At 44.3% G+C, this 25,433-nt stretch overlaps 1 protein-coding gene across 1 annotated transcript in view; it reads right to left on the minus strand.

The window, feature by feature from the left end:
* RHBDF2 (rhomboid 5 homolog 2) overlaps positions 1-25,433 on the minus strand; it is a 101,251-nt gene that overhangs the window by 25,096 nt on the left and 50,722 nt on the right. Inside the window, exons 3-6 of the mRNA XM_083147832.1 lie at positions 3,817-3,932; positions 3,226-3,350; positions 1,323-1,518; positions 434-646 (exon numbers count right to left, since the gene is read on the minus strand). Of these exons, the coding sequence (XP_083003958.1) occupies positions 434-646; positions 1,323-1,518; positions 3,226-3,350; positions 3,817-3,930 (648 nt within the window). The 5' untranslated portion in view covers positions 3,931-3,932. The remainder of the gene's footprint in view (positions 1-433; positions 647-1,322; positions 1,519-3,225; positions 3,351-3,816; positions 3,933-25,433) is intronic.

Raw genomic sequence — 25,433 nt, forward strand, 5'->3', positions numbered from 1 at the left:
ATCCCCACCCGCCCGCTCACCCTATTCAACATTCCGGGGGAATCCTCACTGTCAGAGGAGGGCAAGGAGTCACCCAAACGGTGAGGTTTACGGCGAATGCAGGGAGCCTGCTGCATTTAGCTGCAAGCCTCGCTGGCTTGGTGGCCGCACATGCAGGTTCCACCACGCCGAAAAACCCCAGCGAGGCGGAAACGGCGGGTGCAGAGGGGTCAGTTGAATACTGACCCGCAAGCTGTGACGGCGAGCACTGCCGCCTAGAGTGTAAGGTTCTAAATTCCTGGACCTACAGATGTGATGCATTAAGTGTGCTCTCTTAGCATAAAGCATTGTGCAAATAGTTAGCATTCAAGTTTTCACACAATAAAAATGGTGTTCACCTTGGCACATGTACTTTTACAGCATTAAAAGACAGATTGATTTAAGTTCAATATACCTTAATGATAGCAGCTGCCGCTCGAAAGCTCATATGTGCAACACTCTCCCTCTTACGTCGCGGAAATCTGCTGTACCCCGAGCGTACACTGGTAAAGGACGTCAGTGACATGACTCCGGGAGTCACTGGACCCAGGCCCACATGTGGGGTCCTCGGCCGGTCCACCTCATCAGGATGACGAAATGCCCTCCCCCGTGCCAATGGATCGACAATCTAGGAAATCCACACAAGGAATAATGAGAAAGCAATACAAAACAAGCACAGTTTTAGGGCACGTCTTAAAAAGACAACCTAAGCATTAAACATATTGTGTGCATATGTGTGCTCTATATAAGAAACAGTTAATAAATAAATTGTAGGTTGCTTCCTGTGGTGTTTCTCTTGCAGGTAAAGGACTAATGTGAAATGGTGCGCATGGTTGTCTAGAATCCATGGTCTTCTGGACAATGGCTTCTGTATCAATGAGACCATGACTATAACTACAGATGCGCATAGCCCCAATATGCAGTGAGCTGCCAGGACCGGTGCAGCTCAGCTAATCTGGGGCTTCTTTGTGTGACGAAAATGCATTTTAGTCACAGTGCAACATATAGCCTGAATAAAGAGCAGAACAGAACTTGTATTGGAAAAAAGCTGCAACTGCTACATTGTAGCATTTAGTAAACAGATTCAGAAAGTCTGTCACACACAGATATACAAGTGTCCTGACAAATTAGTCAGCACAGTCTACTTGTGCATCCTAGTCTCATTGTGCTGCGACTAAGATTAATTTTTGGCAAAAAAAAAAAAGAGAGACGCCCATTGCTAGAAGGTTCTCACAACACTGGTGGATGGATCTTTAAATGCTGGTTTATTTTGTTTTGGTTTAAGTTTAACAGAATTAACAGACCTTAGGTAGGCGAGAGGTGGCAGGGGACTCTGTGGTCTGGTAGGAGGGAGTTTCCTGGCTTGGCAGTTCCATGTCCTTCTGGTACTGGGGTTTAAGCTTTCCATAACGGAGGCTGCAATGATGAAGACTTTTGCGGTGCCAATGTTGTCTCTTCCCCTCCCATTCATTGCTCACTCCAAACCATTGGGCTGTACCTCTGTGAAAAGAACACAGTGCATTATTATTCACAATATATTTTTTAAGGTTTCAGAATAAATTAGACTAAAGTCTGTAAACTTTCTAATCTCAAGAGTATGTACAGCAAAAGAAACAGCACATGTGCAATAAATAAGAAGAATACAGATGTCAGAATCAAGGGCGTAGCTACCATAGGTGCGGTATATGGTCATTAGGTCGACAGCACTAAGGTTGAAATGCATTGGGTTGACCACTAAAGGTCGACATGATCTACGGTCGACACATGAAAAGGTCAACATGGGCTTAGGTCTACAGGGTCATTAGGTCGACGCAAGCATTAGGTCAACATGGGCTAAGGCGACAGTCAAAAGGTGGACATGTTTTTTGTTTTGTTTATTCTGTCCTGAATATCAACACATGGTCATTAAGTCAACATGGGGCTGCTCACTTTTTTTTTTTTTGAGCCGACATGTGACGACAGGCATTTTATGCCCTACCACCCACTAAGGTATGGCGGGAGAATAAAATAGAGTGCCAAGGGTATCGAGGCACTGTCCCTGAAGCATAGCTAAAGCAGTGAGCCATGTGAGGGGACGCGGTGCACCAATACATTGTCCATGTCGACTGTGTTGACATTCGGGACAAAACAAACAAACACCCCATGTTGACCTTTTGACTGTTGACCTAGCCCACGTCGACATAAGTCCATGTCGACCTTTGCAGGTGCAATCCTTGGTCCAAGTCGACCTTCAGTGGTCTACCTTAGTGCTGTTGACCCTATGATCCATATCCATAGGTGCAGGGATTGCAGCTGCTATTGGGCCGAGGTGCTGAGCGGGGGCCAGCTTTCACAGTTACATGTGTTATATACATGTTTTACCATTGGGTGATACATCGGGGGCCCTAACTAACTTTTACCTTTTAGGCATACAATATATCTAGCTATAATATGGTATAAAATAAATTGGAGGACATGATTTGACATAATATGGACTGGGGTACTGTAATGTGGAATAATATAATCTGGGGGCACTGTAATATGAACAGGTGACCTTATATGCACAACCTGTACTGGCAGCCTTATATGTGACTTAGGGGTGAATTTATGAAGCTTGGAGAAGTGTTATCTATCCCCATAAAGAACGTTATGAGCAAGGTGATAATGGTTCAGCCAATTAGCTACAATATGTAAATTGACAGGTAAGAGCTGATTGGCTGAACCATTATCACCTTGCTCATAACGTTCTTTATGGGGATAGATAACACTTCTCCAAGCTTCATAAATTCACCCGTCAATGTGAACTAAGGAACTACTGTGGTTAATAAAATGAACAATGGCACTATTATGGGGCATGAGATCATCCACTGTTGTGAAGAATGGTCTCTATAGAATCATTTGGACAGTGCCGTTTGGTGCCACTGACCGTTGGCCAGCAAGGTCTTCATGATAGCAGAGCCAATAATGATAAAGGCACTTCGTGCCACTGACATTTTGCATACTCCGCCATAGTAATACATAGGGAGAACCAATAACTGCTGCGCTTACCGTTTTCTCCCTTATCGCCATAGAATACATTTACCATAATCACATGAGCAGCTTTATTCAATGCAGAGTCTTTTCTCTTGGATACAAAAATAAACACCCACTACAAATCATTTCTAATAATACCCTTACGTTTATATAAGCCAATTCCTATATGAAACTTATTGGGACTTGGTTCCTTACCTTTTTATGCTCTGTGACAGTGAGGTCTGTCTTCTGAAGGCAGGCCTACCACTAGGAGTAAACTCTTCTGTCCTCTGTGGTTCCTGCAGGCTAACACTTTTCTGGTACAAGGGTTTGGGGAGTGGCTGGAGGAAAGAAAAAGGTAACCTGATATACCACATAATACAAAATATTGAGTAGTATTCAATGCAGCTCGCCACTGCCGGCGAGGGGGTTAAACAGCGAGGATTGCAGAAAACCAGCGATCCTCACCGTTTTACCCCCTCGCCGGCCACTCTCCCTTATTCAACGTTCCGGGGGAATCCTCGCTGTCACAGGACGGCGAGGATTCCCCCAAGCAGCGAGACCCGCGGCTAATGCAGCGAACCCACTGTATTTAGCCGCGAGTCTCGCTGCTTCTGCAGTCGCATATGCCGATTCCCCCTCGCTCAAAAACCGGAGGGAGGGGGAATTGGCGTATGAGGGGGGTGAGTTGAATACGGACAGGGCGAGTGGTGACAGCGAGCAGGAAGCCCTGCTCACTGTCACTGCTCGCCCACAGCATTGAATAGACCCCATTCACAGAGTGCAATACAGTTATTGCCCTTGTACCCTAATTTGTGCGGGGTCCCTCTCGCCTTCAGTTGGAGGGATGGTGATGGAAAGGTTAGGTGGTTTCCGACTTTGCAAACGTGAGTTGCTTCCATTTTTTTTACTGGACGCCATGCCTGGACAAAGGAAGAAAAAAAAAGAAGATGCATAGAATATAGGACCTTTGTCAAAAATACATAACATTATGTGATTTAAAGCAACAGTCACATACAGTATTGTTGATTAGGAGGACTAGAAACTAAAGTGAAATACTAAAAGGAGTAATGCTGTTGGAGAAAAAACATATACAGGCAATACAAAAGTGCCACGATTAGACTAAAGTAGAGTTAGAAGTGCTAAACACCACATGGTACAGACGGGGGAGCCGGTGCTGAGCTGCTTAAGCAACTGACATTCACAATGAAAGTGGAGTTACCGATTGTACAGAAATAAGCTGTCAAAAACCAGCTAGTCTAGAAACATTTCGAATAGCTGACCGTATACAAAAGAAAGCAAGGCCTGCTGGGATTAACAAAATGTAACATCTTAGATAGCCCTTTATAAACAATAGATAATCATACAAGAGAAATTAAAAAAGGGAGTAATAGAGGAAGTGAAAAGAAAGATAAAAGGGATAGGGGAGTAGGGAGTAAATGACATCCAGCGTTTGTATATATGAAGGGGGGGGGGGGGGGGGGGGGAGTTAAAAGGAATAACAATATCATGTGTGTTTATCAGTGTCTTTCATACTTTCCTCCATGCCAAATGTCCCCTGGGCTTGAAAGGTTGCCAGCTCATCAATAATGCATCTTTTTTTTGAGGTACTAGAGTTAGGAGAAATTGCTCAAAAAGATTGGAATGGAAACCTTAAAACCAAACCACACCCAAACAGGGAAGAATTATAATAGTAGGTTGTTGTTTTAACATATTAACTTAACCATACACAAAAGAAGAATGGTAAAAATGGACTTGTACAATTTTCGACACATAGTAATGCTTATCTGATTATCTGCAGAAAAAGATATATTTCACCTCAGGCGCTGCAAAAACTTAAAGCTGCATATAAAACTCAAATAGAGGTCACCGGACCACTGTGGTAATTAGACAAAGAAAAAAATGGAAAACTCTCACATGCGCTCCAAGTCCAAAAATGAACAATATTCCTCCGCGTCACTCAGAACTCCAAATCTTTCTCTCCCACGTTTGTATATATGGGGGGGAAAAATAAAATGAACAACAATATATCACTGTAGATTTTATGTATTATACTCTCCCTTTTGAGTGAGAGGCAAAAATGGAAAAGGGTGTTTCCCAGAATTTTCAAACGATCCAAGGTATTCTTATGGGGTCACCCCACTCATGCACATAAGTGAAAAGTGCTCACATGTATGCTTACATAAGATAGGTGTTTTGTACTCCCATAAAAGGTATCTTTTATATAACACTCCAGATTCCAAGTAAAAAAGCAATACTTCTTTATTCCGTTTAAAAGCCACAGGGGGGAGATTCTCTAAAACTCGCCAATTATGGCAATTATTATTTGCAGCTACGGGGGTGTGCCATGGGGTCGGCGGTGGCACCCTCGTATGCTAACATTTATATGTTCCAGGAAGAGGAGAAAGCCTTTTTGGGTCATCCTGAGGTCTCGTGTGACCTGCTCCTGTACACCCGTTACATAGATGATATCTTCATGCTATGGACGGGTGGGCAGGAGCAATTTGAGGCTCTCATGTCTGAAATTAATACCACGAGTACTGACATCAAATATACTTTTTCCTGCAGTGCAGTTAGGGCTCAGTTTCTTGATGTAGCTGTGACCATCGAGAATAATATCATTCAGACTGATGTCTTTTTCAAGGATGTGGATAGGAATACTTTCCTGATGTATAACAGTCATCATCCTCCCGCCTTGAAAAGAGGCCTGCCCATGTCCCAAATGATGCGAGTGGCCAGACTCATCAGTGATCCCACCAAGGTATCTGAGCGTCTGGACCAGCTCATCATTAAATTCAGTGCTCGTGGTTATGATGCATCTTTGTTACAGAGGCAGAAGTCTAAGGTTTTGTCCATGAATAGGTCAGAGTTGCTTCAAACCAAAGTAAAAAGCTCTACGGACATCTTACCTTGGACTTCGACTTACTCTGTGGCTAGCCCTGTCCTCCACTATGCCTCTAAGGCCCTGTGGCCTATTGTTAAAAGTGACCCTGATTTGCCCGTATTTCACACGGTACGCCCAGTAGCAGCCTTTAAAAGAGGACAGAACCTCAAAGACCGTCTAATGAAAACTGATGTGACAGGTCTCGACTGCCCAAAAATCCCCAACGTACATGTGAAACCCCCAGGTTGCTATAGTTGTTTCAACTGTACCACCTGTAGGCATGTAGTGGTATGTAAGAGCTTCAAACACCCACACAGTGGTAAAGAATATACCATACGTTCTGTTTTGACATGTAAAATGTCCTTTTTAATATATGTGATTATTTGTCCTTGCGGACATTATTATGTGGGTCAAACCACTAGGACATTTCGTGAACGTATGGGGCAACACAGGTCTGCCATCGATCGGTCACTAGCTGGATGAGACATTGATCAACCTGTGGCGCGCCACTTCAAAGCAATGGGACACCCCTTGTCCTCTCTAAAATATCTCATGATTGATCATGTGCAGGATTCCCCTAGAGGTGGGGATAGAGCGAAACGCCTCTTACTTCTGGAATCAAGGTGGATCTACCGCCTTGATACCATCTATCCGAAAGGATTAAATGATAAAATCAACTGGTAAAATCAACTGGAATACACTTATGTAAATTTTCTGCTATTATTGTTGTATCTGTTTGTCTGTATTTATATTTGTCTACATTTATCCATTTATTGTGTACATGTATGTTGTTATTATTTCATGTTCCTCCACAGGCCGCTGTGAGCATGGTTGGGTGAGGTGTACACACCCTGGGTTGCACTTAACGTTGAAAGCAGACTATAGGTTGTTGCTTAGCAACACTTGAGACTGTGAGATACGCGATAGTGCACTTACAGACGCTGATGATCTCAGGCTATATGTGTCCGTTAATGGCACTTGAGCCTCTGTGAATCAGTAATGTATGCCCAGTTGGTGTAGATGACCGGCCGTACACTATGCCACATCCGTCTGGTACGCAGACACTGCTGTATGGATAGACGCGCCTGAGACGGCTGGTCTTGGCAATGGCCGCCGTGGGACGCAAGCACAGTGGTTGCCTGGCAACCCTGGAGCGTAGCGCTCGCTGGTGTGCATTTCCGGATGACAGTTTCCGGTCAGAGCGGTCTGCCCGCTTCAGCGTGGAGGCATGGTAAGCGCACTTGGTGAAGGTATTTAAACGTTGTTTGATTCATTGGTTATTGCTGTAGGATTGTGTCCTGACGAAGGGGGTTACACCCCGAAAGCTTGGCATTGAATACACCATTTTTCTTTCTTTATGAAACTGCCTCCTGAGTGCTATTATTTGGACCCTATGTATTGTTTTACCTTGGGCACCGGGGCTTGCTGAACCTGATGTTGTGAGTGCCGGCAGATTTGGATTTTTATATTTATATATATATATATATATATATATATATATATATATATATATATATATATATATATATATATATATATATATATATATATATATATATATATATATATATATATATATATATATATATATATATATATATATATATATATATATATATATATATATATATATATATATATATATATATATATATATGTGCTTTGGAAGACCGCACTCTCACAAGATATTTCAAGATAACTGTAGGGGTGCCTACAGGAGATTCATGCTTATCAGCACAAACACCAATTGTAGTCCAAGGTTCCTCACCAGAGGAGTAAGCACTCTCCTTATAAAAATAAAGCAATCCGAGTAAAACTCATTTTTCCATTTATTCATCCATTGTTAGTAATGCATTGTGCCCATTTTTGCCCCGACGATCTCCTATCTCTGGCTCCGTTGATCCATTTGCTGTACTTTGTTGAATTTTACACCCATGTAAGTGAGTTTTTTCTTGATGTTTAATACCATTGTGTACTTTGTAATGGCGGTGATTTCATGCATTCACTATGCTGTTTGCATGCTGTTTCCTCCTATTGCAGGCTCCTTGATAAAGGTCCGCCTACTATGGACCGAAACGTCGGGGCAAAAATGGGCACAATGCATTACTAACAATGGATGAATAAATGGAAAAATGAGTTTTACTCGGATTGCTTTATTTTTATAAGGAGAGTGCTTACTCCTCTGGTGAGGAACCTTGGACTAATTATATATATATATATATATATATATATATATATATATATATATATATATATATATATATATATATATATATATATATATGGGATGCGGTCATTTGGTCTACTGCATTATGGTAGACAGTCATTAGGTCGAATCCATTAGGTCGACATGCTAAAAGGTCGACATGACTCTAGGTCGACATGGGAAAAGGTCGACATGATTCTAGGTCGAAAGGTCATTAGTTCGACAGGTCATTAGTTCGACAAGGTCATTAGTTCGACATTGTCTATGTCGACATTCACAAGGTCGACATGGAGTTTTTCACTGTTTTTTGAGCCAACATGTGCCGACAGGCGGTATTTCATGCCCTACCATCCACTAGGGCGTGGTGGGAGAATAAAATAGTGTGCCGAGCGTAGCGAGGCACCGTGCCCGACGCATAGCGAGCGCAGCGAGCGATGCGAGGGGATGCAGTGCACTTTAAACTGTGTCCATGTCGACTGTGTTGACATTCAGGTTAAAAAAACAGTGAAAAACCCCATGTCGACCTTGTGAATGTCGACATAGACAATGTCGAACTAATGACCTGTCGAACTAATGACCTTTCGACCTAGAATCATGTCGACCTTTTCCCATGTCGACCTTTTAGCATGTCGACCTAATGGATTCGACCTAATGACTTTCTACCATAATGCAATAGACCAAATGATCCCAACCCATATATATATATATATATATATATATATACACATATATATACATATACATACATACACACACACACACACACACACACACACACACACACACACACACACACACACATATATATATACACACATACATACACACACATATACATACACACATAAATACAGTTGTGTGCTATTTCTTTATGCTCATAAAATGTCTCAGGTATTCCTGTGCCCACTGGGAGCAAGGGCCCACTGAGAAGATCTACGCATACTTTAGTCAGGATTTCACTACATACAGACTGCACTCTCTAAAGAGGGTTAATGACAACTCCTAAATCCACCATCCATATACAGGCACTGCTGCTACACTGCATACAGGTGACCAATTGCATCTACAAACACTGTATTTCCTAGTCTTTAGAACATTTTTCTGTCCAGGTTTTAATCCTACCTATCAAGCTGCTGCTAAAAAGTCAGTTTCTGTAAACGCATTGTCCTTGCTGCTTCCTCAGTAAGCTGGAAAACGACAAGTTTGGTTGTTAGCTGGTTACTGACTGGTTTTTGGAAAATGCCAGTGATACAACAAGTGACATGGACTTAAATGGAGCACAAAGTGTGGGCAGGCTACAAAAGACAAGTGGTAAAAGTATTTGTATGAGGTTTAACAGCAGTGCTTAATGGGCCATAAAGAGACGCTGAAGGCAATGACTATAATACTGCTTGGCACTTGTGCACTGTTTAATAATGTACTGACTGCTACAATGAGAAAGCAGTACTGTATGTGCTATGCAGAGCAGATGACCAGATAAATGCTGGAGCTGGCACTATATTGTTGTCTGTGCAGATAAGGCTAGTCCCAGTCATGCTCAGTGACAGCAGGCTGTGCCAGCATGAAGCCAGGAACAAAACAGATTTCTCTCAAAAATCCCCAACTAACCTTAATATGGGAAAAAATGGAGTAGTAATGGGACTCAACAATAAAGCTGATCACTAGCACAATCAAAATAGAAACAGTCAATATATTGTCATATTGAAGAAGTGTAACGTAAACACTAAATCTTTTATTTGAATGAGTCTCCTACATGAAAAATAGCAGCATTAATGGATTTCTACTGCCACCTTCTGGTCCCATTTAAGTATAGAAGGTGTAACAGCAATCACAATTAGATCAATGGACAGATTATAGACCATCTATTCACACACCTTTCGCATAAATAAATCTACAATCATGATTGTATTGGTGTGGAAATTTACAGTCTAATCTTGGCTAGGAGCTGGGGATTTGGGGCATATAGCCACATTTACATGCACTGCGGGGACCTTGCATCTACTTGATACTCTGATGCTGATTTTATTTCTACCAGCTATACCCCTATTTATACTGTATTTTTCAACACACCCTGCACGTTACCTTGTCATTTGCTTTTTGTTTGCTATGTACGGCGCTGCGGACACTTTGCGGCACCTTATAAATAAACGTACTACTACTACTTGGGATTGTTATGTGATTTCAGGGCAGAGGCTTTAACAAGGTGGTAACTGGTACTTTGATACAGGACTGCTGTGAATACACAAAATTGTTCAAATATTCAGAATTGGAATATTGGGGATTTACTCAGTCAGTATCAAACTCCACCCACTGCGCCCAGGTAACTTGCTGCCACCACTATACGCTAAATGTGCGTTTGACAGTGGGGACTGAGAATCTGTGTGCTCTAAAAGCAGAGAACATCCCACATAATATCCCTCAAACCCTCTACAATAATAGATCTAAAAAAAGTTAAATATGCGGGCCAAACATCCCAAACATTCACAATCTCAACTGGCATTAAGCAAAGTTATAATATCGAATGCAATGGGTCTTCTAGCCAAAAACATCCTAAATAAGCACTGCATAAATTAAGCAATTCTTGGCTTTCTAGATAAATGCAGAAATGAACAAGTACATTTTTGCTGAAACCATGCATGGGAAGTGAAAACTAGAGGAGCATCGTTTAACATGTGGATGGATACCTTTAAAACGCGGGGTTCTATCATTGGTCCATAGATAGCTGCTACAAGCGACATTACAAGTCCTATACTGTAGATCAGGCATTCCCAACCACGGTCCTCAAGGCACACCAACAGTGCAGGTTTTAGTGATATCCAGGCACAGATGGTTTAATCAGAATCCCTCAGATACTAATTAAGTCACCTGTGCTCAAGCCTGGATATCTACAAGACCTGCACTGTTCGTGTGCCTTGAGGACCGTGGTTGGGAATGCCTGCTGTAGATTGTGCTTACAACTGCACATCTGAAAAAAGGTCTTTGGAACCAACGGGACAGGACCATCCACAAAAATTAAAAAGGTATTTGATGTATCGGTTAGAATATTATTACTTTATTGATTAAAATTATGGACAATCCTTAAACGCGACTTAGGGACAAAGGGGCAGATGTATTAAGCTTTAACAAGAGATAAATCCAAGGGTGATAAGGAGAGATAAACGCCCAGCCAATCACCTGCTAACTGCCGTGTTACAGTCTGTGTTTGAAAAAAAGTCAGTAAGGAGGTGATTGACTGGACGTTTATCTCTGTATCACCCTTGCATTTATCTCTTGTTAAGGCTTAATATATCTGCCCCAATAGGTTTCCAAATGCTTCCAAAACATCATACAAGTAAAAGTAACAGACCACTGGAGAAAGGAAAAAACGGTACTTGTTTAGTTTCACGCATTGTATCGCAAACGATTTGCATACAATTTGATCCGCAAAGCGATTTAGCACCCCCCACTATCCACATCAGCCCGAAGCGTGGCGAGCGGATGCGGTAAGTGTCCTCCCGACCTTTTCATACCCCCACTATCCATGTCGACATGGAGTTGATTTTATAAAGTGTGGCGAGCACAGTGAGCCACCGAGTTCAAAGCGTGGCAAGCGCAGCGAGCCCCACAAGGGGGGGCGTAAAAAGAGCCCAAAGCGTGGCAAGCGCAGCGAGCCCCACAAGTCACATGGAAAAAGGGCCCACAGTGAGAATCAAGAGAAAGGGCACCTTTAAATGTGGTACCTGCAAAGTCTGCATGTACATAACACCTCGTGACACATACAGTACACCGACAAATTTGGCAAAACTTGGCGGATCAATGAGTATATCACTTGCGACACTGCAGGAATTATATACAACCTGGAATGTCCCTGCGGGAAACATTATGTCGGAAAGACCCGCAGACCATTCAAAAAGAGGCTCTCTGAACATCTGTTGAGCATCAGAAATGCCACAAGGGATAATAAAGCCAATTTTAAGACCCTAACCCCAGTGGCGAGGCATTTTCTAAAATTCCATCACGGTGTCCCTAATGGTAAACCCGATTGATCTTCCTGATGGGTTCTATGGTCCCTTTGGGACTCAATGAAGAAAATAATTACACCATTTTCTTGTGAAACATCTCCCCTCTCTCACTTCTCCCCTTTTATTGAAAACTTTTATTTTCTATGAGAAAAACCACTACCTTTCATACCATCCGTATTGACATCTAACGCTCAAATGGAGCAACGTTTGACACACATTATCATTACCTAATCGATATGGATACATTATAACAGCATAACAGGAGCACGTAAGATATAATTGGTAATACATAGAACCAATTATCACTATATCTATTAAGAACCCACTGGTAATAATGAAGACCTTGATAAATCCAGTGAAGCAGCCGACCTTGGCCAATCATCATAGATAATGGGGTCACACTCCAAAAATAATGAAGAAAAGTACCATACACCTGTAGTGCCTGATATGGCCTACAACATACCTATAGTCGAATATTTATGAAGGGACCAACCAAGATCTTTGATCATTCAAACAAGATGTGGATCACACCTGATTCTAACTAATATTATTGTCCACCTCCTATAATATTAATCTCAATATTAACCATATAAATTTTCAGTCACCTTCTGAATTATTTGCACCTCACATTTATTAAAGCTAAAGACCCACCCCCCTATTTCTTCATCACTTGAGTCTTAATGACTCGCTCATAATTTCCCCACTAATACATACACATATCTCCCGTATCACCTTTGATCCCATTTTTTCAAATTAAACCCTACAATATGCCCTCTGGAGGTCACATGCTGCTTCCGACCCCCATACGTGGGGTGCGTGTGTCTAAATATATCACACGTATCCGCGAACCGGGGGACAAGGGGTAGTAATGTGTACAGACGGTTGGGCGATATTCTGGATCACAGTGTCACTTTTTTCTCTACACCTTTTTAGGTAGAAATATCCACGCAGTATATTCGTAATGCACTTGCAATACCCGTGCACAATCTTGCAAAAACACGCACCTCCTTTTTATGGTGTCACGATGTATATCATCCTAATATAAATTAATAAAGTTTAATGAATATCTTCTTAAATTAATTAAAATATAATGAATGTTATCTTTTTCTTCTTTTTCCCCTTTTCTTCCCATTTTTTGCACGTCACCTTTTGCATTTTATCTGTTTTGAATCATCACACGTTTTGCATATCACCCTCCTATTATCCCTGATCTTAATTTAATAACCCTATTCCGTATATGTTTAGTCCACATCGATAATCATACGCATATATGAAATCCCTTCAGAATTTCATCTGAAAGAACATCTCTCTCTTTTTTGTTCCAAATACTCAATTTTTACGAATTATAAATACTAATCCCTAAACTAACAAATTGAAACTTATCCCAAGCATGTATATATTATCATTGATTATGTGCCGTTATTTATCGGACATTTTTATACTTCTTACTCATGAGAATTTTTGTGCTTACATCTAATAGAATGCATAGTCACACTCCAGATAACGAACACCCATTACAGCGATATAGCCAGTTTGAGTGACAGCTGAAATGACCAATGAACGGTTACAACAATTACCATATTCTTGAACCTACAGGTATTTAATGAGCTTCCAGGTACCACCCAGGTTGGTCCTGACGAAGCTCATTAGCGAAGCGTACGCCGACCGTACACTTCGTGGGCTACCCCTACTCCCTTACCCCCATTGAAATGTACCTATTTTGATCTGTCTAGTTTAAAATTACCTTATACCGAGCGGCGCGTGTAGCTCGCAGCCCGTTGGCTGTGTTGTGCACCCTGCAAGTCGATAGCACGATACCGCTGCACCCGTGTCCTACACAGTGAGACAGTGCGTCACTACCAGGCGCACCGTGCTCCGGGGCATACGGAGGTGAGCGGTGACACGCCGGTGTAGCTGGCAACCCGTTGGTTGTTTTGTGCACCCCGCTAATCGACAGTGTGAGACCGCTGCACCCGTGTCCTGTATTACGAGACGGCGCGTCCTAATAGGCGCACCGCACTCCGGGACATACGGCTGTAGCAATACGTCGGACAGTACATGACAGGCTTGCACGGAGAAATACTGTTAATCAAATAGCGGTATTTTCCGGTGCATTTACCGCCCACAGTGGGACTCTGATTTTTCTACCTGTCCATTCCAATCGTTTGCTACTACACACGTATTTTTAAGTGTAATCATCTTGCATGCGAAATAGAATTGAGTGATTGGTGCGCAACTCCAGTAGCGCATTACACCGCCGCATAATAGATCACTGTTGGAATTATTCACAAACTAGACCGATCATAGGAACCCAATATTGTATTAATTATTGTATTAATTATACCAGGAGTTAGGGGTCCCACGTCGCAAGGGTAATCAAATACCCTTTTTTTTTAAAAAAACCATGTCCATTTGTATTTTCATGTTTTGTGTCTTTTATTTCGCTATGTTTTAACTTATCACAATAAAGGTTACATTTTAAATACCAATTCTCCTTGGTGCACCGCACAGCGACATATCTTTCTATCTTCTGTGTCGAGCTTGAGAGGTGCTGCAAAGAGGAATGGGCAAAACTGGCCAAAGATAGGTGTGCCAAGCTTTTAGCATCATATTCAAAAAGACTTGAGGCTGTAATTGCAGCATCAACAGCCTTGAGCAAAGGCTGTGAATATTTTTTTTTCTTTAATTCATAAATTTGCAAAAATCTTCCAAAAACTTTTTTCATGTTGTCATTATGGGGTAAGGTGTGTAGAACTTTGAGGGGAAACAAATTTAATTTATGCCATTTTGGAATAAGGCTGTACAGAGCAAAATGTGGAAAAAGTGAAGCGCTGTGAATACTTTCCGGATGCACTGTATACAAGCTGTGTAATCGTCTCTTTACTATGGATGCACTAGCACAATACTTTGCTTCCTTTCTAGATATAGATAGGTGTAACAGAGATACAGTACGTATAACAATGCAAACATTATAAGCATGCTCCTTAACTATGTGCAGAAAAGACAAGTGCATTTTTTTCTAAGAATAAAACATATGGCCAGTTCTACATCAGCCATTGAAGCATCAGATTTATGCTGTTACAACATTGGGGGTGGAGGGGGTTTGACAGATGGCAGCAGAACTAAATGTTCAATGTACAATATGAAAGGAGAAGGAAAGGGCAGAGTCAAGGGTGACACGTAGACATCGGAATGGAGTAAGCAGTGGTGGGAATAGAGAGGGTAAGGCAAGGAGTATAGGTAGAGAGAGATTGAGTTTCAGGAAACATTGTGCCATTCAGGATATAATGCCTGACAGACAGAAGGTGACAGATGTAAATTGGGATTAGTTGGCATAGAGGTGGTCGTGCATGCCAAAGGAGCGGAGAAAAAACATGCAGAGGGAATAAGAGAACCGATCCAATAAAGGAACCTTCGGTTAGGGGGAAAGTGGAAACAAGGTTACAGAGGAGCTGTTCCTAGGGTTGGGTGAGCCATACAATTGTGCCCCATCTGTGGCCTGTGCAGTAGTAGAGCCAGGGCTTAAAGTGGGCTGAAAGTGTGGAAACGGGTTACATTAGTTACAATTGTAGCCCACCTTCCCCGGCCTGCACAACAGGTCACTTAACAGAATAGAAAGTGCTACAGCTGCAGAGTCTGGAATTATACTAGTTGGGACACCCCCGTTTTGGTGTGTGCAAACATTTCTTTATATACTTGATTTTTTAAATATCCATGGGGTGGAGGGTACAATTTTACAGTTTGCAGTGGGAGCCATATTGTCTCGAAACGGCCCATGGTGTATATATGTATAAACACAGACAAGAAGTCACAAGACAAGGAGAGATCTGATTTGCCAAGACCAATGAAATGGAGGGTTTGGAGTAGGGAAAGTCAACTCCCTTCTGGGTTGAGCCATGAGGAAGTCACTTATAACCTTGGCGAGGGTAGTTTTGGTGGAATGAAGAGTCTAGAAGGGAATGGGTGGAGAGGTGGTTGTACATCAGCCACTCAACAAGAATGTAGATAAAAAGGAGGAGAGTTAATTTATGGGGGAACAGTTAACAATTGAAAAGGGGTCAAGTGATGTCAATGAGAGAGATGAACAAGTGAAGGAAGTTAGCATGAGAACACTACCTCCTTAAAACATTTATGGTAAAAAGTGGAGTAGCCAAGTCCAGGGCAGTAATGAAGGTTATGGGAGGGGACAGTTTGGTCAGCATGTGGCAACATTGCACAAAAAATAAAGTGGTGTGTCCGGCGCTCCAGTGATTAGCAAACCAGTGTTAATATAACATATACAACACACATTGGTTACTAAACCATAGATGATTCTCCTCATCAGAGGATAAATGGATGTATTCAATCTTATCCATGTATAATCCTCCTTATATTAAGGCAGATATAGGCAATCCTATTAAAGAAAGCAAAACATCGCAAGTATGCAGGATAAAAAGCATTTAAAAACCACCGATTATATGGCTCCCACCAAGTGAGTCTAGGAAACCCTCAGCCTTATGCAAATCCATCAAAGCAACCTTAGATGTTTGGTATAAAATGACAGCCTCCATAGCTAATATAACCCTTCCTGCTCCCTTTCTATCTTTTAACGCTCTGAAATCCCTAATTCCCAATCTACCGCTACAGAGATGGATTAACCAAGGAGTTGAATCAGTGGGAGACCTGTATGTCGAAGACACTCTCGTTCCCTTTAGTTACCTACAACAGAAATTTAATATCCCCAAACAGGATTTTTTCATTTATCTTCAAATCAAAAGCTGGTTACACTCACACCTTGGTACACCTCCCAAAAACCCATACTTTCCAGCCTTTCTTAAAACAAAGACCTGTGACTACTCACATAAAGGTGGCATATCATGGTGGTACTCATATTTAATCTCCTTGGATAGTAAGACCAAATTGAAACCTCAATCCCTATGGGAGAGAGATTTGAACAAATCTTTTAATGAAGAGGACTGGGAGAATATTTTCAGAACCTGTTTTAAGATCTCCCGCTGCATTAACCACTCCGAAATGTTCTTTAAACTCATCCATAGGGCTTACTTTACCCCAGCCAGACTACACAAGATCTGGCCTATGTCCTCTAACCTATGCTGGAGAAAATGCGGTAATATTGGGGACATTTTCCACATATTTTGGGCATGCCCACTGCTGAAGTCTCTCTGGGGGGAAGTATTCCATCTCATGAGCTCAATCTCAAACCGACCCATTCTCCCTGACCCATCCATGGCGCTTCTCCATGTTTTCCCAGTACAATTCTCTGCTGCAGATAGATATATCCTGGGACACGTCCTAATAGCCACCAAGGCCTGTATAGCTAAAGGGTGGAAATCAGAGGCTGTACCATCCATAGAATGTATACAAAACAAGGTGCACAAACACTTTATGTATGAAACCTCCAATGCCAAATACTCCTCATCTGCAAACTCGCTATGCATGAAGTGGCTCGGATGGTCTGTCTTCTTGGAAGGGACGGATCACCCGAACATACACAGCAGCACCCCAGACCTATCAGCACTAAATCCCCAGTAGCTCCATGCCTTTCTGTTTAGTGACGTTTCCCAACCATAATAGATGCAGACTATAACATTGGTGTAATATTTTGACTTGCTGATCTGAATGAGACACTGACATTTACTATATTTTTCCCACTTATGTGCCTCCTCCCCCCCCTCATTTTGTTTTATTTATTTCTGTACCCCCTGCTATATTGTATATGTTTCTGAAAAATTTACAATAAAAACTTAATATTAAAAAAAAAAAAACCACCGATTGTGGATCACAATAAAACCACCCTGTTACAGGTACCGCATTCAGAGAGCCTCTGATGAAGGACATCTGTTCGAAATGCATTAGGCAGGTGACAAATCTCTACAAACACCAGTGATTATTTGGACGCGTTTTTGACTGTGAAGGAGCGTGGAGCCGGCACCCTCTCCCGAACTCTCCCATTTCCAACTTGGGGACTGAATGCGGTACCTGTAACCGGGTGGTTTTATTGCGATTTACAAATCGGTGGTTTTTAAACGCTTTTTATCCTGCATGCTTGTGAGTGTACTGTCAAGATAATAGATTTGTGTATGTTTAAAACTTATTACACTATGGTGGCGTTGGTCTGCTTTCTTTAATAGGATTGCCTATATCTGCCTTAATATAAGAAGGATTATGCGTGGATAAGATTGAATACATCCATTTATCCTCTGATGAGGAGAATCATCTATGGTTGAGTAACCAATGTGTGTTGTATATGTTCTATTAACACTGGTTTGCTAATGTTAATGTATATTATATGTGTAACAACTGTGTTCGCTGAGTAACGTACAGCAGAGAGCCAAAAGTAAAGGATAGATATTTCCGAAAGGAAAAAAGATGATAAACTGGTAGAAAGTATATGGTATGCGATATCTTGTATATGATACTTTATGGCTTCTCAAGTATGTTGATTGTTATGTTTTTAAAAAAAGAAAATGAATTAAATAAAGACTATATTTAAAAAAAAAAAAAAACACTGGTTTGCTAATCACTGGACACACTTTCTTTTTTGTGCAATTCTGTCTGTGGACCTAAGGGCTATTTCACACGTTCCAGCTCCTGCCGGACGGCAAAACCCTGCACGGCCAGGAAGCCGTGCCGCACACAGCAGTTAATAATGGACAATTGTGTCCATTCACATGGGACGGCCACGGTCCGGCCGCCCAGTTCCAGCTGGATCCCACAACTGGAAGGGACGGCTGCCGGGCTGTGGCCATCACCTCCATTGTAAACTACTGTGTGCAGCACGGCTTCCTGGCTATGTGGGATTTTGCCGCCCGGCAGGACCTGGAGCGTGTGAAATAGCCCTTAGGGTGAAGGTCTTGTGTGTGTTTTGGCTGCATGGTGTAACCTGCGCCGAAGTATTTTAACAAATTTTGAAATTGCAGCATGTGGCAACAGTAATGGGGAGAGAAAATAGGATTTATGGTCTTACCTTGATAAATCCCTTTCTTTGAGTCCATAGGGGGCACAGGAGTTCACGCTGGGTATGAGAGGTGAGGTAGCAGAGCGTGCACCAAAGGGTTACAAAAATGTACCCAGCATGCTCCCTGCCTCCCTTCTCCCTCATAACCCGCCCCCTGACCCTGGGTCACCAGTTTCGTTAGCAAGCCCAAGGTAGGAGCAGAGCCAGAGAAGAAGGAAGAGCAAACGCACACCCACATAGCATACAGGCCCTAAAGCCATGGAACTTTCCTACATAGGAAGCCCCGCTACCAGGTGCGTCTGGGAGGGCGTCCTGTGCCCCCTATGGACTCAAAGAAAGGGATTTATCAAGGTAAGACCATAAATCCTATTTTCTTTTTCGTCCACTAGGGGGCACAGGAGTTCACGCTGGGACGTCCTAAAGCTGTCCCCTCATGGGTGGGGGACGCTCCTGGACTGCGGAAAGCACATGTCTACCAAACTGTGCATTAGCCGATGCAAAGGTATCAAATGCATAAAACTTGATAAAGGTCTGGGAAGAGGACCAAGTAGCCGCCTTACAGAGCTTTTCAGCCGAGGCGCCTCGATTAGCGGCCCAGGATGTACCCACAGACCTGGTAGAATGTGCAGTAATCCCCTCCGGGGGAGTAATCAGTGCGGAAAGATACGCTTGGCGAACCACTGATCTGAGCCATCTCGCCAAGGACTGTTTGGAAGCGGGCCAGCCCCTCTTATTGGCCCCATAAAACACAAACAGTGAACCCGACTTACAAGTTGACTTAGTCCTGCGAAGATAAATCTGCAACGCACGGACTACATCAAGAGAAGCTTTAGCTTCAGAAGAACCTGGAAAAGAAGGCACCACTATTTCCTGGTTAAGGTGAAACTCAGACACCACCTTTGGATGAAAATCCAGTTTGGTACAAAGAACCGCCCTGTCCGGGTGAAATACCAGAAAAGACGGTTTCCATGATAATGCACTCATGTCAGACCCCCTTCGTGCTGAGGAAATAGCCAACAAGAAGCCACCTTCCAGGATTTCAGATCCACCTCCTCCAGAGGCTCGAAAGGAGACGATTGAAGTGCCCGGAAAACTTCTAAAGAGGGACACCTCAACAGCCAGCCCGTCAAAGCCAGGCGACTCAAGTCCGGGTGTCGGAATGGCCCCTGTGAAATTAGGTCTGGACGCAGAGGTAGACTCAGAGGAGAGGCTACCAACAGGTTCCATAGATCCGCGTACCAACCTCGACGGGGCCAATCTGGGGCCACTAGGATCATCATTCCTCCCTCCTTCCTGAACTTCCACAGAAGGCGAAGTAGGAGTTGAAACAGGGGGAATGCGTACACTATCTTGCCGACTTAAAAAGTCTGCCTCAAAATTGAGAACCCCTGGGATGAAGACTGCAGAGATTGCAGAAATCTGCTTCTCCGCCCACCTGAATATCTTGGAGACTTCTTTTATCGCTCCTTTGCTGCATGTCCCGCCCTGCCTGTTGATAAAGGCCACAGGCGTGGTGCTGTCGGACCGGATCTTTACAGGGCACCCTCGGATGAGGGACCCCAACCTCTGAAGAGCCAGAAGGATTGCTCTCAATTCCAGGAGATTGATCGGAAGGCGACTCTCCTGAGCCGTCAAGCGACCCTGAAAAGATTGAGAATTGCAACCCACTCCCAAGCCCCGTAGGCTGGCATCCGTGGTAAGCAAGACTCAGGTTGGAATCCAAAACGGGCGGCCCTGAGACAAGTTGTCTGTCTTTAACCACCATGTGAGAGACAGGCGAACCTTCGGGGCAGTGTGATCAATTGACTCCTTAGACGAGTATGATCTCCTGTCCACTGGCTGAGAATGTAAAGCCGAAGTGGGCGCGAGTGAAACTGTGTATACTCTACCATGTCGAAGACACCACCATACACTTGTGTACTGAGACCCTTCTGTGACCTATAAGGGAATGAATCTTCCTCAAAAGGGAGTGGATCTTATCCTCTGGAAGATATACTCTCTACAACCGAGTGCCCAGCCGAGCTCCCAAGTGAAGTGTCCTTTGGGAAGGAGTAAGAAACGATTTCTTCCAGGTTATCCTCCAACCGTGAGATAACAGAAGTGTAATCACGACCTGCAAATGACTCCGTAGTAGGTCTGGGGACTTTCCAAAATCAGTGGGCCGTCCAGGTATGGAATCATCCGAACCCCCAGCCGGTGCAGGTGTGCAGCCCTGACCGCCATCACCTTGGTGAACACCCTGGGAGCCGTAGATAGACCAAAAGGTAGCGCCCTGAACTGGAAGTGTTCGACCCGAAGGGCGAACCTCAAAGTGCTGATGTTCCTGTCGGATGGGGATGTGAATTATATCTAGCGAGGCCATGAAGTCCCCTGGCTCCAGTGAGAGAATGATCGAACGCAGGGACTCCATGCGAAACTTCGGCACTCTCAGAAAAATAGTGAGCGACTTCAGATTCAGGATAGGACGGTGAGAACCATCCAGTTTGTGAATCAAGAATAGGGTGGAGAAGAACCCCTGACCCCTCTGCTCCTGAGGAACTGGAACAATGACGTTCGAGTCCAAAAGAGAGCAGATGGAAAGCTGTAGCACTTGTCGTTTCGCTGGGTCCTTTGGAAGACCCGTGCAAAAATAACACTGAGGAGGGGGGAACCGGAATGTCAGGGCATAGCCCCTGGATACCACCTCCCTGACCTGTTTAGCCACTGGACGTCTGGTAGCCCAGGGCTGCTTGGTGCAGGGCTTGGCTCCCTTAGTGGATGCGGAAAATCTAGAGGAAGGACTAGTGCCGTCGGACAAACCTCTCTCCACCTTGCCCGCCAACTCAGACACTGCCTTGGCCACCCATGACGCGGCAAGCGTGGTACACCCAATGGCCCCTGCCTGTGAAAAGCAGTCCTGAGGAAATTCTCAGAGGGGTCCTTCAAAGATGAAGAATCCGAAATGGGCAATACTGAAGCGCGAGCTAATCGCGCAACATGATCATCCGCCAGGGGAGGATTTTCCCACTTAGCCCTCTCTGTGGGAGGAACAGGTTAAAAAGTAGTAAGTCGCTTGGAAAGCTGGAACTTTCTAAACGGTTGAGACCATGCAGTCTCCAATAAATCCTCCATGAGGGCCGAAGGCGGGAGCTGGGCCGATACTTTCTTAAGACGCTTAAAAAGCAGGTCTTTACTTTTAGGGGCAGGAGCCTCATCCTCCCTCTGGAGGACTGCCTTAACCTCCTGCATCAGAGACTCTACCTCCGCTGAGGACAAAGTGTCATCGGCCCCTGCGGATTCCGCCACTGAGCTGGAATCCGAATCGGAACGCGGAGAACCCGCATCGGGACTCTGCTGCCTACACTGCCTCCTGGAATCCCTGCCCGCCCGAGTAGCCGTCAACCCCTGCACAGATTGAGCAAAGGATTGCCACCAAGGGGGCTCTACATAAGCAGGAGCTGTCCCAACACTGGTGCTGGCCACTGCCACAGGGGGCATGGGCACAGGGGGTAAGGAGTTGACTAGCGGTCAATAGGTCTAAGCCCAGGCCGGTTCCTGCTGTGAAGGCAGCAGAAGATCTGTTTAAAGGGCCAAACACCTGGAACAGATATCCTCCTCCTGCCGAGAGAGTATGTCCACACATACCCTACAGGTACGCTGCATCGGAGATGGAGTCTCCTTGCCAGGTTTCGCCTTAGGCATACTGTCCATGATAAAAGACAAAAAACACCAGCAGTTACAACACTGACACCCAAGCAACACACTTGCAGCCTTACCCACAAAGCTTTAGCAAAGCCATTTGGTATGGGCAGATAAACTCAACAATTCAGCAAGCTGAAAGGGAGACACCGTATATGCAAAGCCAATACTATGAATGGTGACAGTGTTTCAAACTTTCATCTCTTCAATGATATTGGAAGGAAGAAAGCATCAGAGTACCAGCCGCAGGAGAGGATAAATACCACAAACACCAGGCTCCAGGAGCAGGGTGTGGGGGAGAATCCCAGCAGCCTCCATCTCTAAACCCAGCAAGTGCCAGAATGGCTGCTGATTAGGACCTTAATGAGGAGCTGGGACACCTGGGGCAAAAATATTTTTTTTTTTTTGTGTGGATTGTGGGAGGAAATCAGAGTACCCGGAGGAAACCCACTCAAGTACGGGGAGAATATACAAACTCCGCACAGTTAGGACCATGGTGGGAATCGAACCCAGGACCTCAGTGCTGTGAGGCAGTAATGCTAACCATTACACCCTCCGTACTCCTACAGCACCTGGTGTTCCTATGTGGTCACCCACTCAAGTACTTACCAGGCCCAATATACAGCATTAGCTGTAGATCCCAGGCTGTCTTCAAGCTTCCAATGATATTGGAAATAAGACATCCGCAAAACTCAACTATCCAGCCAGCAGCAGGAGAGGAGAAATACCACACACACACCAGGCTCCAGGAGCAGGGTGTGGGGGAAAATCCCAGCAGCCTCCGTCTCTAAACTCAGCAAGTGCCAGAATGGCTGCTGATTAGGACCTTAATGAGGAGCTGGGACACCTGGGGCAATCCTACAGCACCTGGTGTTCCTATGTGGTCACCCACTCAAGTACTTACCAGGCCCAATATACAGCATTAGCTGTAGATCCCAGGCTGTCTTCAAGCTTCCAATGATATTGGAAATAAGACATCCGCAAAACTCAACTATCCAGCCAGCAGCAGGAGAGGAGAAATACCACACACACACCAGGCTCCAGGAGCAGGGTGTGGGGGAAAATCCCAGCAGCCTCCGTCTCTAAACTCAGCAAGTGCCAGAATGGCTGCTGATTAGGACCTTAATGAGGAGCTGGGACACCTGGGGCAATCCTACATCACCTGGTGTTCCTATGTGGTCACCCACTCAAGTACTAACCAGGCCCAATATACAGCATTAGCTGTAGATCCCAGGCTGTCTTTAAGCTTCCAATGATATTGGAAAGAAGACATCAGCAGAGCTCAACAATCCAGCCAGCAGCAGGAGAGGAGAAATACTACACACACACACACACACCAGGCTTCCAGGAGCAGGGTGTGGGGGAGAATCCCAGCAGCCTCCGTCTCTAAACCCAGCAAGTGCCAGAATGGCTGCTGATTAGGACCTTAACGAGGAGCTGGGACACCTGGGGCAATCAGAGAGCAAGCCTCAGCACTTCCCCAGGGGTGGGGGAGGGACTAACCTACAGCACCTGGTGTTCCTATGTGGTCTCCCACTCAAGTACTAACCAGGCCCAATATACAACATTTGCAATGTGTATGCTGTAGGTTCCCAGGCTGTCTAACCTCCCCCTCAGGCATCAACCCCCGGGACATAGCCTGACTAATTGTCCCTGGTGATCTAGTGGAAAGGTGGAGCAGTCCAGACCCCCACTGCCTGCCCCCCCGCTGACTCCCATACAAACGGGGGGGGGATCGCTGCTAGACGCGGCTCCCTGCAAGCAGGGGACCGCCGCTTACCTGCCCGGGGACGGAGTGCAGCATGCGGGAGCCTCCGAGAGAGGGTCCCGCGACGGAAGTCCCCAGCCCAGTCGCCAGCGCTGCCGTCGCCGCCGCCGAGTGATGGAGCGGTGCTGCCGGTGATTCACTAAAAGAGCACCCGCCGCAGCAGCTCTAACCCATGGCTGTTCTAACAGCCGCGATAATGGTGCTGCTCTCTCCTTGGCACCAAAGAAAAAACTGGTGACCCAGGGTCAGGGGGCGGGTTATGAGGGAGAAGGGAGGCAGGGAGCATGCTGGGTACATTTTTGTAACCCTTTGGTGCACGCTCTGCTACCTCACCTCTCATACCCAGCGTGAACTCCTGTGCCCCCTAGTGGACGAAAAAGAAAGTAAGCTAAAGAGGAAGAAACAATGGTGGGGTCAAGGGCATGAAGATTATAGCTGCCATGGCAGACTAATGGTATTAGCTGGAATAAAACAAGTTATCATTTGTGTGGGTACTGCCTAATTTTTTTTTTTACCGAGACAAAATTATAAAATGTAACTAGTTTTAAAAAAAGTGACAAATTGGCTTTTCTCACTGCCCTATAATGAGCTTACAGTTGCAGGAGTGGTTAATAGGCAACTGTATGTTATGATAGGAACATCCAGACATAGGGGGGATCCAATTATCTGCAATCATTGACTGCAGTAATTGGTTCTCTGCCAGTCTGTATTTCACAGTACCTGCATTTACCAGGGATTATGCTTTGGGTGCAATCCCTGAAGCAGATGCCTCTACTATGTTAACACATGGGATTTTTGGCTGGTTAAAAAGCGGCCTCTAATTGGATAGCACAATAAGGACCAGTCACAATTCGCAATATCCAACAGTTTTTAATGACTGAAAATGCTTTGAGAAAAAAATGGATACACCACACACATCCTAAGCGTAT

The sequence above is a fragment of the Crinia signifera genome, chromosome 6 (assembly GCF_055691185.1).
Source record: "Crinia signifera chromosome 6, ASM5569118v1, whole genome shotgun sequence".
NCBI classification, from domain to species: Eukaryota; Metazoa; Chordata; class Amphibia; order Anura; family Myobatrachidae; genus Crinia; species Crinia signifera.